General features: G+C 39.6%; 2 protein-coding genes across 2 annotated transcripts in view; one reads left to right on the top strand and one right to left on the bottom strand.

Moving 5' to 3' along the window:
* LOC108682361 (N-alpha-acetyltransferase 15, NatA auxiliary subunit) overlaps positions 1–20,510 on the bottom strand; it is a 37,956-nt gene extending 17,446 nt beyond the window's left edge. Inside the window, exons 1-12 of the mRNA XM_018171504.2 lie at positions 20,166–20,510; positions 18,795–18,873; positions 18,149–18,411; positions 17,670–17,804; positions 17,306–17,453; positions 16,194–16,359; positions 15,718–15,947; positions 14,861–15,030; positions 14,334–14,486; positions 13,264–13,392; positions 12,718–12,878; positions 11,561–11,613 (exon numbers count right to left, since the gene is read on the bottom strand). Coding sequence (XP_018026993.1) covers positions 11,561–11,613; positions 12,718–12,878; positions 13,264–13,392; positions 14,334–14,486; positions 14,861–15,030; positions 15,718–15,947; positions 16,194–16,359; positions 17,306–17,453; positions 17,670–17,804; positions 18,149–18,411; positions 18,795–18,873; positions 20,166–20,225 — 1,747 coding nt within the window. The 5' untranslated portion in view covers positions 20,226–20,510. The remainder of the gene's footprint in view (positions 1–11,560; positions 11,614–12,717; positions 12,879–13,263; positions 13,393–14,333; positions 14,487–14,860; positions 15,031–15,717; positions 15,948–16,193; positions 16,360–17,305; positions 17,454–17,669; positions 17,805–18,148; positions 18,412–18,794; positions 18,874–20,165) is intronic.
* LOC108682362 lies at positions 3,247–9,325 on the top strand. Its single transcript, XM_018171505.2, has 2 exons — positions 3,247–3,583; positions 6,967–9,325. The coding sequence occupies exon 2, from the start codon at positions 6,967–6,969 to the stop codon at positions 9,034–9,036; it is 2,070 nt and encodes a 689-aa protein (XP_018026994.1). The 5' UTR covers positions 3,247–3,583; the 3' UTR covers positions 9,037–9,325.
* Positions 20,511–21,689: the final 1,179 nt, after the last annotated feature.

Raw genomic sequence — 21,689 nt, forward strand, 5'->3', positions numbered from 1 at the left:
CGGCACTCGACCTTCCTGTCCATATCTCGCCTACAAGCATTTTGTGCACGCACAATTCATGACATTTAATTAAATAAAATCTGAGAAACTAAATTTAATAAATTAATTAAAAATGATATATGATTTAAGTATAAATTCTAACGATTGCCAATAATTTCCAGTCAATGCAAATGAACTCATTGCAAAGAGGACACAATATACGGAACGCATGCATAAAATAACTCATCTCAGAGCAATTGAGAGAGCAACGCCTTTCTATACAATAAAAACTATACAACTTTGGTTTCATATTTCAAACGCTGTTAATCTTGAGGCAGCGTCTGCATGTAGCAGTCTCCCGCCAGCCGCCCAACGCTCGAGTAAGTGGCCTTGGCCTTCGTAAATATAAGTTTCTCCAGAAGCAGGAGTCGAGGGTCAGAGCATATACACCGCACGCCGAACAAGCGGCCGCAAGCTCAGCGCACTTCTTCTTTGGTGACAACTACAACTTGTTTGCTTATGCACTCTTTGAAAAGAAGGCAATGAATGCTATAATTTACAGCCGCGCTCGAAGATGTCGACATGTTTTATGACCAGTGATCGGTGACGTAGGTGATCTAAAATGATTAATAACTATCTACACCAATAATAACCATCAACAGAATCAGAACGAGCGCGATAGAGAAAGATAGATTGCCGTCCAAACAAGTTCACAGAAAAACACGAAAAATTCCGGTTTCTAGGACCCAGTACTTACTTAATAATCTTATACCTTATTCAGTCAAATTTTAGGACAGTACCTCTATTATTTTATGACAGACAGTCTCAACTCACCCAGTTTCAGCCAGTTTATGGAAGAAAAGAACAATAGCTATACGATAATCTCCAACTTATCCTAGCGAATTTCCCACAATGATAATGAAGAGTTAATTCTGAGTAGAGTATCTGAATCACAAAACGGAGCAGCAGATGCAGGATGATGTTCAAGGTTGACCATGCAGACGTCGATATAAGCACATCACTCATAGGAGGGTTCAACAAGCAGGGACATAGTACAGGAGTACGGCCACTGAATATCAATGAGGTGCAGCGGGCATATTTAGGAGCTGCGTAGATGCAAGGTGACTTTAAAGATTATTCTTGTTATATTATAAAGCTTAATAATTGGTAGCTTTTTCTACACATAACTTTTTAAATTACATCGAACCGTTTGGAACAGTTTGATGGATTTTGTATCGCTCCTATATAGATGGCGGGAATAACAAGGTTATTTTCGTACATTTGCTTATAAAATTCTAATTTCCTGTAATGAAAGCAAATTAAATGGAAACGGGTTTAAATCAAGTAATTCATAGTTGAAACGTGAAAAATTAATTTGCATGACTAAAATTTACTCAGGGATATAAAATCACGATCGGCAAGAATCTCATATTCAACATACAGTTAGTTCAGCAAACTAAATATGTATATTTGATATTCAGTGACAACACATGCAGGCATTTAATTTGTTCAAAGTATTTGTACGTGAGTCAGTCTCAACACTAGATTACGGTAGCACAAAAATGCAAGAAGGAAATAGCACAACGTGACTCAGCTCCAACTTATCTCGTTCCTATGAGAAAACGAGGCAAAAAAAGAATACGTTCAATGTCAGCGGTGCCAGGAGCCACTCATGTATGACGTCTCGACGATATAATAATAATAATTGGACATGAATCAGACGCTCTAAAATAGCAGATGGTAATTGAACATAACAGACTAAACTCCCTTTATAATCGACACTACAATTCTGTCATCTAATAGGAGATAGCAGTCTATTAACATAAATATCTGAAAATACACTTAATTGACACTGAAGCAGAGTGAAAAGCAAAAAATTAAGTAAATATCAAGATGTAGTTAGAATCGACGCTTGAAAATAACATTTACATTATCGGCAAACGTAAATTTACGCTTGTAAATTTGGAGATGCAGGCGAAGCTAGAAACGTTATTTTAAAACGGCACTTAGTCGAAAATTTTAAAATAAACTGTTAAATAAGGTTAATGCAACATAGCAGAGTTGAATTGCAGCCATATTGATACATTGATTGATTGATCCGGCCATATTGATACATGATTAGAACGGAATTATCTGGCAGCCATAAACAAACGTGGCGAACGCACCATCAGTCATCATTACAGCAATTAGCGCTATCAGGGCGGATTAGAGCGATGAGAACAGAGTCACGCACTTCTGGGTTATACGTACGCAAGGGGCACGAGCGCGTATCTTCTAAGACGGATGCCGCGTCACGCAATTCGTGGTATATGTAAAGGACACGAGTACGTATCTCCTGCGATAGAGGCCGAGTCACATAAAGTCAAATTATACGTAAGTTGACAGGAGTGCGCATCGCCAGCGATGGATATCGCGTCACGCGATGCTTAGTATACTAAAGGGCACGAGCACGTATCTCTCGCCCGCCGGAAAGCACACAGCGGCAGCGATGCAGGCTGCCCACGACATCCTGTCGCCACAAATAGGCTGTCGCTCCTTCAGTTGAGCGCCGCTGCACCAGTGCAAGAAGGCTATCACCAGACACTGCTTGGCGAGTGCTCGTAATGTGAATGTTGAGTGAGCTCAGGAACAAGCTGAATGTTGAGTGAGCTCATTCAATAGGTAAATGATGAGTGATTTCATACGTAATCTTAACATGGAGTGATCTCATTCAAAAAGTAAATTTTGAGTGATTTCTTATGTGATATTAATTAGCACTGAATGATCTCATTCAAAAGGTAAATGATGAGTGACTTCATACGTAATCTTAACACTGAGTGATCTCATTCGAATGTTTAACTCCAATTAATCTCATTAGGAGATTCACCTTTTAATCTCAATCGGAAATTAAATGTTGGGTTGTCTCGTTTTAAAGTTTATTGAAATCTCGCCCGTATTATAAATGCTGAGGCATCGCGTTCATTCGAAGATTTGAAGCGACTGTGGTAATCGGCAGGATGATATTCATGGAGTGGTGAAATCACATTGAAATAAAGTAATGCATCTTTGGGGCAAGTCCCTTAATATGTTAGTAACGTCAGTGCGATTAGTGTCAGAGGGAAAATGAAATTAGAGCTTCTTCACTACAAAAGTGCTCTTAGTCATCACAAAGTTCATGTATCGCGGAGTAATCGCCTAACGACTAATTTCTAGAATATTTTTCAAAGCAATGATCAAGGAGGCAAACTATTGAACAGAAAATATTCATGCAACATTCATTATTTTGAAAGCAGGAGAACCTCTGGAGGCGATTCCGGAGATTCCAGATGTCCAGAACATTAGGGAGTCCCCGGACCCAGCGGAATCTATTGAGTGAGACACTGCAGCATGCGTGCGTGGTATCGAAGACGCCCAACACGACGTCGAGCTCGCTAGTCTGCTGTCTACGTTCGTCGGGGACACACGTGCGATAGCAGCGTCCAGCCTTGCTGGCCAAGTGATCCAAGTCTATCAGACATATCAGAGGTCAGCCTTGATTGTACACGAACTGTTCTCCGCACATTCAAGGCTTGAACAAGAATAGCAATCAAGATTTTGAATCCATCTGCAGTAATTACTAACCAAGGTGAGACGCCTTTTTATTTTGTTTCCTTCAATTTAGGCGTTTTATAAATATTCGTACTTGCACTTGGTGACAATCCGTGCTAAGAATAAGAAGTGAGTTCAATTGTGAGGGTCTCGAGAAAGTTAATTAGCTCCACAACACGCGTTTGGCATAAAGCTGGTCCCATGGCCTGGATAAACTCTTCTCAAGGTCTAAAGCACTGAACCCATATTTTATTTATGCGACATATATGGTAAATAATAATTTATTTTCTAAACATCCAAGCGAACAATCGATCATCGATAATTGGAACCGAGGTATTTTCAAGTTTTCGAGGCAGAAATATTTTTTATAACAAATTTGTTCTTGAAATGTACAAGAACTGGAATGGTCCCCTTTTCCATTGCGGAAAACAAACCTTATCCGCACGACTTTTGATGCCGTTTAAATTCACAATTCTCAATGATGAAATCAATAACTGACACTAATAAAATATATTTACAGTGCATTAAATCACATATTCGGCGCAAGAGAAATTATGACTGCAACTTAAATAGAAATTATTGGACTCTGTGACACGGCAAACCAGCTGCATCCAGCTCAGGCTCAGCGGGTTAACGCTCTGAGCAAGTTTATGTCCAGACTAGATAAGTGCCAGCCTCGAGCACGATTCTAAGAACACCAGTTTCTTGACACCATTCCAAATCAAATTATAATTTTTAAATCGTGTTACAGGCGCTGTAACACTGACAGAAATATATTCTCCACGTAGATGAAAGCAGTGGCTAATAGCATTTTAGGTGCAGCAGGACCAAGGCAGTCATCGAGCACATTCTCTCCAGCCCAATAGGCACCATTAAGAATTCGTGCACATCATGATGCTCATCGCGTAGTCAAGCATAGACAATAAACATGGGTGGAGCGCCCGAGTCCACATAACGTCAACGCCTAACCAGACATTCTTCCCATCATAAGGAACCTATTTTTATTTCTTCACTCCAGGCCTAACCATTGATAATCAAGATGACGTAATAAAAAAGGAGGCAACCTTGAGTAACGATCAGTAGCCGGTATTGCTTCATAATTTGTTAAGTTCAAGGATGTTCGAAATTCCGATCACCTGCGAGAACATTGGCCGGAATACGGTATTAGAAAAATCCTAAATGACCCTAGCAATTAAATTATATCATTCAATAAAAAAAATTCAACATGCTGGGGCTGCACTTCTAGCATAAAAAATCAACGCAATAAAAGATGCAATTGTGAAGCACGCGTAGCAAATGCAAACGAAAAAAGGTTAACCTGATTTCGGAAACGAGACCAACAATTAGGCAATAAGGCTGGAAGCCTTCCCTGACGACCCGCGCACAATTTCAAGGTTCACTGATAACCTTTGCGCAAAACGTAGCTCGCTGTCAGCCGACGATCAGTAATGGCGGCCTGGCTGAACACTCTTACAAGAGCAAATGATCGTTCATCACTAGCACCAGAAAGTAATGATTCTTGTGATGATTACTGGAGCAACAGAAATGATAGCTGACATCAACCACCACATTTAAAGAACTTGAATTTGTAGATGTATAAACTTAACAGCAGAATAGAATTAATTGAAGCCCATAATAACAACATCGGTAAAAATGGTTTCGTAAAATGATCAGAGATATTTTTACATGAAATTCGACGGACGATTAAAAAGTCCTTAATAATGCAACATTGAAATTGGTTCATCATGCATAATTCCAGGGAGAAGGAATGATGTGCCGACATGAGCATGACGCAGGCTTGTAATGCACGCGGCGCCACGCAGGCGTGTCGGAGGTGGTGGCGCGGGAGCCTCCCGTTAGGATAAGCGCATTCATAGCCGCTAACGTGACGATAGACGGTCAACTTATTTTTAAAATATATATATTTATTTTGAAATTGCATTTATGAGGATGTCGTGTTCGGGCAGAAATCACTCACGCTTAACTGTTTATTTTTAGTAATTTAGTAATATAATTTATTAATTAACATTTTCAATTTAATATTTATAGTAATTACTATTTAGTAATGTAATTAGGATATACTTAATTAGTAAAAATAATACGCTTATAATGCTTGTAAGGCAAGAACAGTGCTTCTGAAGTCGTGATAACTAAGCCCCCTAAATTAATGGTACTTATTTTGCAACGTTACAGGAAATTTTCTTCTATTTCCAAGACTCGATGGAATTTGAAGCATCAAATTAATGTGTCTAAAGCTACAGACGAACGCTGGTTAAAACTAACGTAGGATCGTCACGGGCAGGAGTGCCTGCATGGGCCGTCAACCCTGACTACAACTTGACATGGTCGACCTGCGAGAAGTCGAACTCAGATTAGGTCTTGCGCAGGCTCAACATGCACGGTAGCGAGGTCATCGTGACACCAATGCCGTCCATATAAATTACCGAGCATGCATGAGGCTATTAGCACCACGTGATCGCCACATGAAAGCTTCAATTTTATTCTAATTAATTTCATTTAAAATTGCCAGCCATACTATTGAGGCAATAGAATACATTGCTGAGAAAACTATGCTCTTAAGAGTGGTAATTTAAAGTTCCGAAAAACGGACTGACCGACTGAGCAGAGATAGGTTGCCCGTGGACACAACCTTCACTTTGACAAGTCAAAAATGTTAAAATGTAACAAATGACATCATTCGCTTCACAAAACTTCCAAATAGAGGAATAAAAACAACATAATTGCAATGCATGGCCAAGTATAAAAGAACGCAGAAAAAGTGAGGTATGCCAAAACCGTTCGCTGCAGCGTGATGCGACCTTTCAACTTCTTAATGATGCGAGCGCGACGAGCTGCTTCACGGCTCCCCTAGTTTGAAAGCAGCTCCGGATAAGTGAAAGCCTTCAAGCATCCCATGCCCGAGCTCTGGAACTCATTCTCTGGCGAGTGTTGAATAATAAACGCGCACAGAAAAATAATTCTAACAATAAATCCAAGGGATGCGAATATTTTTATGAAATCTAGATACTTGTTCAAGAGCCAGAACAGTGAAACGAACTTTAATGATCTGACTTACAAAAAAATATTTTTCATCGTCTATAGAAGTCCAAGTCGTCGGGTTAGCTCTAGCAGGTTTAAGCTCATGGTATCCATGGACAGCAAATTATAACTAAAAATAAAATAAAATTCAAACCTTTTAGCTGCATCCAACTTGTCCATTTTATCTAATTATGTATTTACGTTCAAACATTACATTTCAGGTTTAGCAATTTTCTCCACATTCAATAGGTTTGTAAATGAGGACTTCAAACACCAACACATATTCCCAAGGTCAGGTGGCTAACACACATACACACGCGCACACTAACGTCATTAAGTATAATATTAATTTGTTCTGAACGAATTGTTTTTTTTCGACAGATGGGAGTGCAAGCAACATCGAGCGTTATCAGACTAGCGATCGTGATGGCATCGTTACTCTGGTCAAGCTCAGCTCAGCAGTCCAGTCTCGATGGACACAATCCAGCAGAGCGCTGGACTTGGGGAAGACGCGAAGGATCTTTCCAACCGTCAACTGAATTCGGAAGAAGAGCATCGCAACGGCAGTACCTGTCGCCAGTTCGGACCGCGCGTGTCGTAGGAGAACAAGAGCCCAGATCAGAAGGAGCGACGTCGTTCAAAAGTATTACAGCCACGACTTTCCCTTCGCCGCTACCTGCTTTCAATCTCTTGCCCGTACACGATCAAGAAAAGTCAATCAATCCCTCTAAACCACCAATGCGGCCATCTCCAGTGGACACCACACCCCTCATTAACCAAAACTTTGAAAGTCATTTCGAAGTCATTGGACGCCAACTTGGAGCGCAAGATCAATTTCAATCCCGCCCAGAACCAACAATAATTACGCCAGGAGAATTCCCATATCCGTTCAATGGCAAAGCAGTGGATCTCGGGGATGGCACGAGCGTCGGTGGACCAATTCCAGACGACACACTGTCAATCGACGTCAGCCCGGTGAGCAACGCGCACACAAAAGGACAATTCAAACCACCGAAGGTTTCCGACGACCACGATACACGGTACACGACACTCGACAAGCTATTCGACAGTCGACTGCCCACCGAACTACCTGACCCTCGCTCACTAACCCACGACGTGCTCGGAGGACTACATCCCGATGAAGTTTTTTATGCAGACAAAGACCTCGTCATCATTAAGGGCGGAGGATTCCATTCCGGCAACTCACAAAACCTTGGCGGATTCAATGATTTGGAACGCGAGGCACAAAACCCTGTAAGACCAGCACCGGTTGGAAATGAATTGGGAGAAGCCAACGACCCTCGAGGTACAAACGTACGTCCAGATGAGAAATTTTCGAGGGTGCCACTGCCTCTGAGATTTGTGAACGGCAACATTCCAGTTATCGTCAGTCCCCCCAGCAGCGGCCACTTTGGCACTCCAAATCGGCAATTCAGGCCACTTCATCATGCGTCCTTTAGGCCCCTATCCCCTGAGACTGCAAGTCAAGTAAAATACGCGACCGCATCTTCACAACAGTCGGAGACGTTCATATATCCTACGTCTTCTTTGCAAAATCTAGATGAGGACTACTTGGTGGCAGAACCTTCTGTTGTCTCTGAATTGAAGGTTATGCCTCCGGCAAAACGATCAACAGATAAAAACGTGATAGCGTACCACTACCAAACCCGGGGCAGTGGAAGTAACATGCACTCAATAGTAAACTATTCAATTTTACGCCCTGAAAACCAAAACAACAAACAACAAGACCAGGGAGAAAACCAGCGTCAAAACCCCAACATCATCAGGAAAGAGCCAGTGAAGACCGTTACCAGGCCAGTTCAACCAAGTAACGGCGGACAATCGACACCGATATCAGAGATCGAAGGTGAAGACTTTTCAGTACCCGCCGGCGGACCTCTGCTCAACTTGGTCCCAGACATTCAAACTCCCCGACAACCACCAACCCATCAGCCCGCGAGGCCAATTTTCACTCAACCGACCGTCTCCTTGGAAGGAGATACGGACGTAAACTTCTTACCACCTCTGCCTCCAGTCAATACACAAGCACAATTTCTGGGTAATCAGCAGGGCGCTGTCGTTCCGTCCGCAGTATATCCAAGTTCAAGTTCAAGAAATGTACCCTTGACCTTTCCCGAGACACAACCAGCACGGCTAATCAGCACGAGCAGGGGTCAGCCAATTTCACTAGCGGACGACACGCGGGTCAACTTCGTCCAGCCTCTACCGGCCATCAACCGCCAAGCGGAAGTAATCGCGCACCACCCGATCGTCAAACTCCCGACTGGTGAATCGGACCCGCGAGTGACCAGACTGAATCCGGTGCTAACACAACAGCTGGCACCGGGGCGGCCAACGGTGAGACGAACAAATGCATCGCCCGGCCAGAAGAGATTCATGGAGCCAAGGAGGAGGCAGAGCACACGACAGCGTCAGACCCCAGTACTGTAGTCGAGAGGAACATGCTAGGAGACTTGATCAGAGATGTTGGCCATGTCCCGAATTTCAGTTGTGAATATTTCGTTAAACGTACAAAGTGGACTAATTTAATGAGTGTAAACAGTAGTTTGTTATTATGTGCTGGCTAGTGATAGTTAGTCAAGCTGTACAAATAGCTTTGTTTGTAGATGTACCTATAGAATATCTCTAGCATGTTCGTCACTCTAGTAAGTTATGCCGTTTGTTGTTAATTATAGACGATTGCAATAATTGTGGTTGAGAATAAAAATGAACAGTATTATCCCGACAATTGATTCAACAGCTTCAGGCTAAACTGGATATTCAAAGCACTTTTACCGCAGAGAATGAGGGGAAAAAGTGCCGTCACTTTTTCCTCTCAGTGTGCAGCAGGAAGCACTAGCATCAGAACGTCACTATTGCAGCGCTCGGAGGAAGTTCTTATCATTATTATCTAACGAAGAAATCCCGCCAGGATACATAATAACTTGAAAACATTTTCAATGCATAATCCCGGCAATCAATACGAACGATAAATAAATTAATATAGGGAAGACTGTGTCAGGAAGAACTCAATGAGACAGGAAATGTACACGTTAAATACTTCACTCTTTGATTATTAGTTGACACTGGCGTAGCGAAAAAGAGGTTGGCCTTCAGCAGCAACCGTCGCTCCACAAACAAGAGCGACCATTGAAGAAACCACAACACGAGGAAGCCTCTGAATACGTCTTAATTACCGTGTTAACTGCAAGCCCTTTAAGGACGGCGCTCAAACGACATCATTTTGGCTGTTCGAGAAACATTTATAATCCAATCTGAATTTAACCTTTCGCTGCAAAGCGAATTATAAGGAATTTGACCAAAAAAATTCAAGACTTAAACAAATTTTTTAACTGGACAAATGTAATGAGGAGCTTTACGCAGTTCGGGAACAGAAGGCGGAAGGCAACATGTCATCACAATTTCGTAGAATCAAACATCGAATATAGTTGGAACTGTTGAAAAATAATTACAATTTTAAATTGTGATTACTTGCTAGGTTTTGGGCATACAAGGCATGTACTCGGCTTCAAAAGGTTCAATCAATGAGATTAAATATTGCTTCTTGTTCGACTGGAGAACAACGGGCCACGGGTATCTAAAAATCAATCAACAATGACTCATGTTATCAAATCTTGAAGAGAAAACACGTAAGCGTAACGAGAGCCGAGCACCATGAAGCATGCCATCAGTGCGACCTTGAACGCTACGGCCGCAGCCTCGCCGGCCTTACATGCACAACGAGAGCGATCCAGACGCTGCCTCTACTGACGCCGCAGGAGTGGTTCACCTCGCAGGATTAACGTGGAAAAAGTTCCCACAGCAAAAATGTCGGTTGACTGAATCACCTCGCAAGATTTTCAGAGAAAATTCACGCTTAAAATGTCGCCAGACTGAATCACCTCGCAGGGTTAACGTAACAAAAACTAACGACAAAAATGTCGGTTGATTGAACCACCTCGTAGGATTCGCAAAGAAAAGCCACGGCAAAAAATATTGGTAGACCGAGTTACCTGGAAGGATTAACGTAGAAACGGCGCAAAATAGATCACGACTTGCTTAAGCGTTCCAAAACCTACGTCAACTACTTAACGTCAAGACAATTTACTACCAAACATTTCCGGACTGACTATCTTTGAGAATTTGTCTACAGTAAAATTTAGAAGAAAAACCGTACGATAATTAGCTTTCAATACCGCCACAATTGCTGGTAGTTTCCACAACCTGTGAGCTCGTATAACAAAGCTTGGAGGTTCGTTTATATCCTACAACTAAGCAAAGCCATCATACAACTTTTGTGGCGAGCCAATTGCAACGGGTAAAGGCTTAGTAGGCACACCTCGTCGCAAAATAAATTCTAGAAAGCAAAAAAAAAAAAACATCGTAATTTAAAAAGATTTTCAAACTTAAAAATTATACAGGAAATTTGATCACAGATTCGAAAAAAGAAGCGAAGGTCAGTGCAGAAGAACACAAAGATCATGAGATTCGATTATTAGTTAGAATGTCAGATGATGTGTCGAGCAAAGCGTGGGCTAAGAAGGATATCAAACCCTTTCGGAGAGGTTTGATTTTATAGTCCGACGCATATCAGCTATCAACAAGTATTTTTATGGTCGTGCAGTAATCGAATTATGATCAATAGAATTGAGGTGGGCGTTGTTCATTTTTGATTACTCTATGAAGGTTCAAGAATTAATAGACATATTAGACTTTTCAGTGTTAGTGATCGTCTATGCTCCTTCTCAAAAATAAATTGATGGCACCATCATAACGAATTTAAATCTATTTTTAAAATTTCACGAGCTTCATGAGCAGAACCAAGTTCAAACTAAACCAAAGTTACGTCCATCAATTGGCAAATACGCGGATAAATTCAACCAATAGGTCAATCACTAATTAATTATTAATCTATAAAAATTATTAGTCATATATTAATGCTGAAATTATTATTTCTTAATATTTTGGTACTCACCGGTGTTGATGTCGTTCTCGAAGGTGACGTCCGTGATTGGTTTGTCGTGTAATCTGAGGGGGAAAACAATACGTGTTACATCGCCTTACATTACCCTGATGAATTGCGGTGTTAGAATACAGTATATCATGATGTATGCTATAGAGCTTGCTGTTTTTGAGGTAGTGATGGCATGTTATGTAGTGATGAGCAGTTTTGCCAGCTATTTTCCTGCTAGATCTAGCATAATTTCAATGCATTTAGTGGGACTAAATAAGCTTTAGCAGGAATAAATGAGCTTTAGCAGGGAAATGTATGCAAAATGATCTTCTAAGCTACAAAATTTGAATATTTAGTGTATTTTTGCTTGAAAATGACAGGTTTTAGCTTGAAAGTCATTGAAAGAGTTGGCAGCACTGGTGATGAGAGACCTTCGGAGCAGGCTGTACGAGGTAATGCTTAAAAAATTAGTTCAATAACATTGATGCCCCATAACTTGGTCAGGAAATTATGAAGCATTACGAGGACACTGGGCAACAAATGAGTCGTGCAAAAAGTCAATCGTTGGGATATCTAAGAGAAAAACTTATGAATTTTGTATCCAATGTCCTCACGGTACGGAAAAAGTAACAGAATTACAAGATTTCAAAATTGATTAAGCTCAGTGAAAAGCCTAGCACAGAGGAAAAACATTGTTTTTTTATAACAAATGCACGAATAATCAAGCAGTGAGGTAGCGCACAACCACAGCTGGTTATGAGCAATGACTTATTAAGAGCAAGTAGTCATATGCAACGACTTAACGAAATTAACACAAGACATACGTACGCCACGTCTAGTCAAGGTCAACCCTAGTTATGAGTAATCACTCATCAAATACAACAGCTAGTCAGTCACTTATTTACGTGTCCAGCCCTCAGCACAACAACTATACCGTCAAGTGGGGTGACTTTGGCCACCGGGGGTGACTTCGGCCACCACTACAACAGAAACAAATGGCAGTTAAACAAAATAATATACGTTGGCCAGTCACTCCAAGCACTTTGGCCAACATTTATTATTTTGTTTTGCTGCCATTTGTTTCTGTTGTGATTGTGGCCGAAGTCACCCCCGCGGCCGAAGTCACCCCAATTGACGGTACTCACGAACGACCACTCGTCCACATATTAAACACTAACCTTAAGTAAATGGTGATGGCAAGTATAGCGGCCTCCCAGTAGAACTCGTTACTTCTGAGCACATCTTCGAGCCTGAGCAGCTGCACGTACGAACGCAGCGTCATCTTACGCATGCAGTACGTGTGGAAGTCAAACTGATCTTCTATGATCTCCGTGAAGTGCTGCTCACAAATATTCCTTGTTTAACCGATATGGAAATGTTGGTACGCGAGGTTATCAGTGATAATGTACAGCGTCATTCATTGAGGAAAAATGTATTAGAAAGACAGGAGGAATTATTTGTAAGAACAGTGTATTGAGAAACATTGTGTTGTGGCGATTCTAAGTCCATAACTTAGAACAGGCATATGAAAAGAAAACAGATTAACAATGATGACTTTTGAACTCGCCGAAGAATATACAATACAAAACTGACTGTCAGGCTAATCACTCCATGGTAGTAAACATCTCGTAGAAACAACACAGATAAACAAAAATAATTAGATGGACTAACTCAACGGTAGTAAACATGTCATAGAAACAGCAGGGGTAAACACATAGACTAACTCTGTCGACTTGATGACACATCTTGAGCGCCATGCCGTACTGGCCGAGTCTGTAGTAGGCGTGCGCACAGTCGTTCTGGAACCACATGCACTGCATCTCGTTCAGGTTCTCCATAGCACTCACGCCTTCCTGCTCACACACAACAATACACTATAATATTCACTATAATATTAATGTTAATGTTAACTATAAAATCAACGTTGATGGAAGCCAAAAGTTTTTCTGGAAGCGAGTCACGTTTTACTTACAGGAAACATAGATATTGTCTCGCAGATGTTGTCCACGCTGCACAAGCCTAATTTTATTAGCCAAGTGCCACTTGTTAGAATTAATTTGATATCGGTAGCATTCGGATGTAGTTAAGTGAAAAAAAACTGATAATGATGAAACAAAAATGTAGCAACTTACTTAAAATACTTCCACACACTTTTCCGTTAACTTAATAGTTAAAGCAAATTACAAATTAAGGACGAGTGAATCCAAGATTAAACATATTATCCCTGAAAGTCAAATTTAATAGCCTAAGAGCCACGGAAAACAGCAGCAGTGATGCAATTACCACCAATTGTACTCTCAGTTCTTCAGTTGTACAGGAAAGTTCAAGCAATATTGCCATGTTACTTGCCAACTCTTCACTCCGTAAACTCGGAGCAAAATATGGAATTCAGTCTCATTTTCTTCCATATTAGCTGAAAATTTTGTAAATTTTTAAGAGTGACTAGGTATAATTTGGTGCAATTTTGTTACGTTGTCATGACATAATCTAGTTAATTTGGAGCAATGAAAGAATGATTTAAAGACAGACTCGTGTAAATTTGTAATAATTTATCAATAATGTCAAGAAAGAACCGATTGAATTATGGAACCATCTTGCAACGTTCCCAAAAACGCCCCGGGTTAATTCGTTTTAATTCAACAAAGCTTTCAAGACAGAGCACAGGAGTGACTTATAAGCCATCTAGCAATGTTCCCGATTCCGCCCCGGGTTAATTCATTTTAATTCAACAATGCTTTTAAGGCAGAGCACCCGAGTGAATTATGAGCCATATCGCAACGTTCCCAAAACAGACCCGCGTGAACTTGGAGCACATGTCCTGCGCGGCCTGGATCAGGTTGGCAGAGAGCATGAATGACGCTGTCTTGCTGTTGACATAGCGGTCGGCGGTGTCCAGCGTCTGGGCCTCTGTCACGGCGTCCACGGCGCCTAAGAGGTCTCCTGCCCTCTGTAAACAATACACACCTTAAATTCCATACAATATTAATTCTCTATTATCTCGTCGATGCCAGGGAGAATCTGAGACTAAATCTAGAGATGGATATGTCGTTCATGAATAGCTTTGCAAGACAACACTGTGCGTGTCACCAGGAAGTGTAGGTAAAAATAACTTTCTCCATCAACATAAACTCAAAATCTGGCATGGGTTTAATGAAACCAAAGAAATAATTAACAGAACGAGAATTCATCTAAAAATTCAAGATACCACATAAAAGATGTTCATAAAAAAAGCAGATGCTTATTAATTGGAAACGGATATACTAGAAAACCGTGATGTTACAGCCCCAAGTAATGAATTTCGACAGTGAAAAAACTTCTCACCTTGAGGATATCTCCCTTGATGATATAGAGCTCAATGAGGGTGGGGGTGTGGTCGAGGGCTCTCTGTAGGAGCTTGAGTGCCGTCTCTGTGTTGTTCAAGTGACTGTGGTGCTCGGCGAGGTACATCAACACAAACAATATACACGCCGGCTCCTTGTCGCTACTCTCATCTGCCAAAATTAGAAATGAACCAGTGTGAATCCTTAGACATTATAAAAAGTATTAAGGAATTGTTGTTGTAATTGCCCATCCTGGCAGTGGCGACTAGGGAGGGGGGGTGATAGATCAGTTTTTCCGGGCACTCGGTGCCACTGGTAGTTCTACGACCATCACTGGCTCGCTGACCCGCCAGAACCATTTGATTGCATTACACAACACCCTGGACAAGCCAGGTACTCATTTATCAACCAGAGTTGGATGAATGGCTGAGTTGACCATGAGCTGAGCTTCCCGGTAGAACTTGTCCTCAGTGGGACTCGAACCCGGGCGCTGGGTGCGAGAGACAGTCTCACCACTGCACCATCACAGCTCGTACATTAAGGAATTGTGTCAGGCAGTGGAGTTCTTATAGAAAGTTTTAGACACTATTTATTTTATATTAGCAAAGATGCTCGTGTTGCACTTGCAACCACACTAGTCCTTCAATACTGTAATGACATAATTTATTTTTGACATCTAGACTAATAAGTAATTAATTTGTTCTCATTAAACTCTACAAAACTACTCAACAAAAATCTACCGTCACAATTCGCAAACAATTATTGGATGGTTCTCACACAAGAACGATATCCACCAAACCTCACAAAGTAGCTATGGGTTCGTTAGTTGACAGTTCACGTACCAAAAATTCAACTCACCACTAGGGTCTAGGCGGCCACAGGTCTCTAGATTATGAAGGTATCTGTACATGAGGGTCTCGAGGAGCTCAGCTTTGCCAGGCTGGTCGTAGAGAGACTGCAGGTCCGTGAAGAGCGGCGGCACGCCCTTCAGTAGACACTTCTGCAGGTACGGCTCCAGCAGCGCCTCCAGCACCTCGCCCGTCGCGTAGTTCAAGGGAAGACGGCGAGGCACGTGAGCTCGCGGGAATCTAAATACAGTCAAAACAGATATACAGAGCAATCAACAGATACCTAACATTTATAAATAAAAAAAAACTAATTTGAATTAGATGGTGTATGTTTTCACACAACAAAGAGTACTTTCTATATACCAGGACAAAAGACCATGCATAACATTTATTACATAAAACTATTTCAAATTACATGTTATAGGTTTTCACACAACAAAAAGTACTTTCTATATAACAGGACAAAAGACCACTGTGACCACTCACTTGAGGCTATAATCCTTATAAAGCGCTAATTTCTGTTCCACAGTTGAAAGTTCTAAGGCTTTCTCCAATTTTAGATAATAATCCTTATTTTCATGATTCCGGTCTATTAAAACTCTATAGAACTTTTCCGCTTCTGTTGGTCGATTGAGAGCAAGTAACAATTCTCCTGCAGAATGAAAGAGAACAGGATTAGCCAAGTCATGCCTGAAACATTGATAACATTATTTGCCAGTATAACAGAAGATCAATTAGAAAACGAGTTTCATTACCAGGTTAAAGGTACAACACATATAATTCATCCAGCACAGCATGGAAAATAAATTCCACTTAGATACGGTATATATATATATATATATATATAGACAACAAAATGAATAATATACGTTTAAAAATTACTTTTTAAAGGCAGCACTTCTAAAGAATCCAGTGTCTCTAATGTTAAAGATGTACAATGAATTTCTCATTTTATTTTCGAATATTAAAAAAAATAATTTTTCAAATTTTTTTAACATATACCGTAAACTTTTTTTCAAAATGATTTATTCTGTCAATTGATTCATGCATTGCCTCTGACCACACAAGTGTGCAAAGTTTTGGATCAATTGGACAGGTAAAAGTGTGTCAAATATCAGTTATAAGATTTGTAGCCGAGAAAATCATTTTTCAATTTTTTTTAATATTGAAAAAAATTGTTAATTTTTAAAATTATTTATTTTGTCATTTGATTCATGCATTGTCTCGAACTTTACGCAAGTGTGCAAAATTTCAGATCGATGGGATAAGTAGAAGTGTGTTAAATTTCAATTAGAAGATTTGTAGCAGACAGACAAACAGACAAGTAGTGAAGTTAAAGAGAAGTGTTGTAAAATTAATAATCATTCTGTCAGTAAAGAACAAAAGAAAGTTTCATTACCCAAAAGTCTAAACCTCAACGTCTGCAGAGGTGCAAGAACCATTGCTTACCATGGGTTGTCCAACTATATAGCAGCCTAAGTGCACATAGCAGGTAATTTATTGTCTGTGATTGGTTGCTTTAGCACGAAAAACATCCAGTGACCGGCTGACAAACATCCAAATTTTGAACTATTTTTTATATTACATTTCAAACTGACCTCTAATTTCAAGGGATGTGACCTTATCACAAATAGACTCCTTATAAGTATTGATGTGTTCTAGCGCCTCTTCCAAAAGACCAGCTTCCCTCATGACCATGTTTTGGTAGAGGAGAAGTTCGCTGTATTCATAGTCATAAGTGTTTTTCTGAGGAATAAAATGACATTTTAATAATTCTATTAACACAAATTAATCTCTACAATAGTAAAACGTGGAATAAATATCAAAATTCACAGGCTAATTTTGGCATGTTTACCAAAGAAAATGAGACTTAAATCAATTGCTTTATCAAGTCTTGTTTCAATTCTTACTCACTAAATTGTCCCTTTTTACATCAAAATATTGTCAAGACATGTTACTTACCTGCATAGTTTTTCTGAATTCCTCTAAGATCTTCAGAGCTGAACTATAATCTTTGAGGAGATGGAAGGACATTGCATAGCCTATCCAAGACGCACGATGTGTGGGACGTAATTCAAAAAGCTTGTACCGAGTTTCCTGAAAAAGCAATTGGCAATAAAATCACATGAACAGAGCATTCTGAAAATACAATATCTATCAATTAAAGCTACAAAATACATGCATAAGTATTGTACACTACACAATCCAGTGGATGCTAATCAAGTTATCAGCAAATAGATATTTTCTAATATTAAATAATCAGAATTAATCACCAATAAGTACATTTGAGAACTAAATAAGGGCCATTTATTTTAAGCATAAAATAGAGAATATTTGTAAGAAATTGAAAAAAAGATAAGCTGTACAGAATTTTAAAATTTTTCTACAGTCATAACCAAATAAGAGTGCAGGCAAAAGTTCAGATTACAAATAGCACTCACTCGATAGCCTTCCAAGTCCCTCATCTGAATCTGGAGCAAGCTCAGATCTCTGAGAATTTGGAGATTATCCTTATCCCACTTGAGGGCATTGCGGTAACACTTGATGGCTTCATCATACTTCTTATCAGACCGTTGGAGCAGACCAAACACATGCCAACAGACATGAGACTTCAAGTTGTTCCGCAGACCTTGTCGCACCAGCTGGTAAGCTTCCTCCTTACGGCCCAGACAGTTCAGTGTCAGGCCTTTCATTGCTTGTGTCTCTGTAATATCAACAGGTGCAAAACATTACAGAAATTCTACCAATTTAAACTTCAAATTTGAGTTGTATGTTCTACTTGTATATATATATAATCAAATTTGAACAAGAAGATTCAATCAAAATGAACAGATTAGATATTATGTATATAATCAAAATAAACAAGAAGATGATTAATAAAAAGCATGCTCTGGTCTTCAATCAAACTTGCATAATATACTCGATTATATACATCAAAAATCCTACAATTTGGCATTAAAGGCCACATAGTCAGACACATGCAAAAAATAACAGTAATTGAATAAAATTAATAATATTATCCAATTTGACACTCTTGATCAACTAAATCTTTCATTCAATTTAATGAAATGCCTCCTCAAACTTTACCTCCATGATTGGGATAATTTTGTAAAACTTGTTTTGCAAACTTCAGCCCATTTTTGTACTGCTTCTGCTCATAGCATTTCTGCAACAAAATTGTAGGTTAGTAAGCAAGTCCATATATAAACAAATTTTATCCTGACACACAATTTGCATATAGGAATAAAATGATTGATAATGAATGAATCATGAAATGGTTCAAACATATCTTTATGTTAAAAACAGAAGATTTTAATACCTTTAGTTTGACATTATTCAGAGATTAAAAGTGAGCGTAGAAATGTTTCATAGTTATTATTGTTATATATTTCTTTATTAACTGAATACTAGCAACACTATTCCAGTATTCCATTGGCACTAGCTACTACCTATTAGAATGGAATTCTGGCATTCAGATAGACTGAACAGAGCCAAAATCTTAGTGAGCACAGAGCAATTAAGATTTAAGACAACCCCAACAGAGTACCAGTGGCAGTACAGACTGTACAGCTACAGGCTATGAAATAACAACATATTACATGTACATATAATTCATTCAAAGTAACTAAAAGTACAAGAAACATAGTATTTTTGTCATATTTGCATAATTTTTGCAAAAACTAATCTTTAAACCATATATATTTGCATCAAATTTCAAATATATTTTTCCATGCTAGGGTCAAGGCTCAAGGAGTCAATGTTGCTTAAATTACCAGTGACAATATGACAGTGATAAATAATTAAATTATTTATTAATGTACCTACTAATAGGTACAAGCTTGCAAGTGAGAGTGCGATATTTTAGTGAAAAGTAGTATTTGTCCATTTTTGTTTGGAACTATCAACTAAGACAACTATGATATTTTAGTATGAAGTCCAATTTTTTTATTCCTGTGTCTTATTGAGATCAAAATATCATTAGTAAAGAACTACAGATCACTCCATAAGTGCACTGTACTGTCCACATGTTCTGAATCTCAAACCTAAAATCAACATCAGAAACCTCTTACAACTTAAGCCTCAAGCTAATAGCCACAGCTCTCATTGTGTCAACTTGTCAAGTGATTGATCATTGTTTTATTGAGCTTTAAAACTTGCAAGGAAAATACATCAAGCCTGAGCCTAAGTTTCATGAGATGCAATTTTGAATTTGACACCACACTAACCACAGAAAGTCAGAAACCAGAGTGAAAATCTAAACCACAAGAACTATGCATACAGCAGTTGAGACCAAAAGTCCAAAACCAAATTTAAAATTGCCAAGACTTCAAAGTTCAAACACATATTTATGATATTATCAACAATATAACATATTTATACCTAATAGTCTGCTACCCATTGTAACTATCATCTATGTAATTGTATTTTAAAATCATTTGCCCAAAGTGGGTGACATACCAGTATTCTCTTAAACAAAGAATTTTCCTTGGTAGGAAGGACTTGATTTGAGGGATCCATTATATCAAAACCCTAATACGTCAAGTTAATAATTTTTGATGCCCCGAAATATTAGATCAAGACAGCAAGACAAGTCATAACACAGTAAATTGTCGGACAACTCCGCGTGGTGCCGGCCCAAGATGGCGCGTGAGACGAGCTGTGCGTGTGACGTCACTAAAATTTCGATGTAAACAAACCAAAATCATATGGTTTTCGATTAGTCATAGAGAGGGAGATTTTCTATCAAAAATTTACTTTAGCTTTAGCGAGTAGAATATAGAACAATTTTAATATATTCAATAAATAACTGCAGAATTGAGTCAAAGTTGATGCGTTCACGTCAAAGTAGGAAATAACATTGATCGCACCTGCAGTCTGAAACATAGCATTAGAATTATTTTAATTCTTTTAAATGTCATGTCAAGCCTGTAACACCTTTTACTTGAAGAACATATAGATATCATTCGTATGAATGAGCATATTGTCAACTTGGAGTATTCGCTCTTTCAAGCCAAATATTTCATGCATCAAAATCCGAAATTATCCGTCATGCACCTCACGGGCATGGTTGAATTAATACTATACTGTATTAATGTATTAATTCAACCATGCCTCATGGGTATGCCGATGGCCCGTTAAGCCAAAGCTCTAATGGGCGGTGATAATGAAGAGCGTAGCTGGAAAAAGAATGAGAAAGAAGGTATGAAAATGAATGAGAAAATAAAAAGGATGAACACTCTAACTCTGTATCAGATGAAAGAGTTGCCAAAGTAGGGCAGGGTGGCCTAGTGGTAACAGTTCTGAGTACCAAGATTGGCGCAGAGAGGTGCGGGTTATATCCCAGCTCAGTGCGTCAGTTTCTGGTCAGAATCGGCAAGGAGGCCGGGCGGCTAAGCACAGCAGAATTGTAGCAGTGAGTTGCGAGTTCGAGACCGCAACAAGCTGTGAATATTCTGTAATGTTAAGAATCGGCGGCAGGCCTACGGCTTACTAAACGCTGAAACCGCTATTATTTATAAATGTATGAATGATGGTAGAAGAGTTGGGGACTTGCTGAGGGCATGGGCACTTTATGATACCGGACTACGTACAGGTGGACTGGTACGATAAAGGATGAGTGTTATGGTTCAGTTAAAGGTGGAATGTAGGGAGTAAGAGCGATAACAACATACTATGATGAAGGTGATTCTAAATGAGGGATGCTAGAGTAATGGAGTTGAGTTTGAAACAAAAAGTTTTGAGCGCATGCAATGATCGTGGGTTTGACTGAGGGAGCAACTGTAACTGTGATTGAGAGATATTGCGCGAACGTGTGGAGACTGAGAGAATAAAATGTGTCAATTGTGGAGTTCTGAAGAGTGGAGGACGGAGAAGGGGGCCGGAGGGTAAAGTTGTTAATCGTGCCAAATTTTAGAATTGTTGTCTCTATTATTTTAGGATGCATATCTTAAATGGGTATCCTCCTGGGCCCAGTGTTTACAA

The sequence above is a fragment of the Hyalella azteca genome, unplaced genomic scaffold (assembly GCF_000764305.2).
Source record: "Hyalella azteca isolate HAZT.00-mixed unplaced genomic scaffold, Hazt_2.0.2 contig10335, whole genome shotgun sequence".
In the NCBI taxonomy this organism is placed as follows: domain Eukaryota; kingdom Metazoa; phylum Arthropoda; class Malacostraca; order Amphipoda; family Hyalellidae; genus Hyalella; species Hyalella azteca.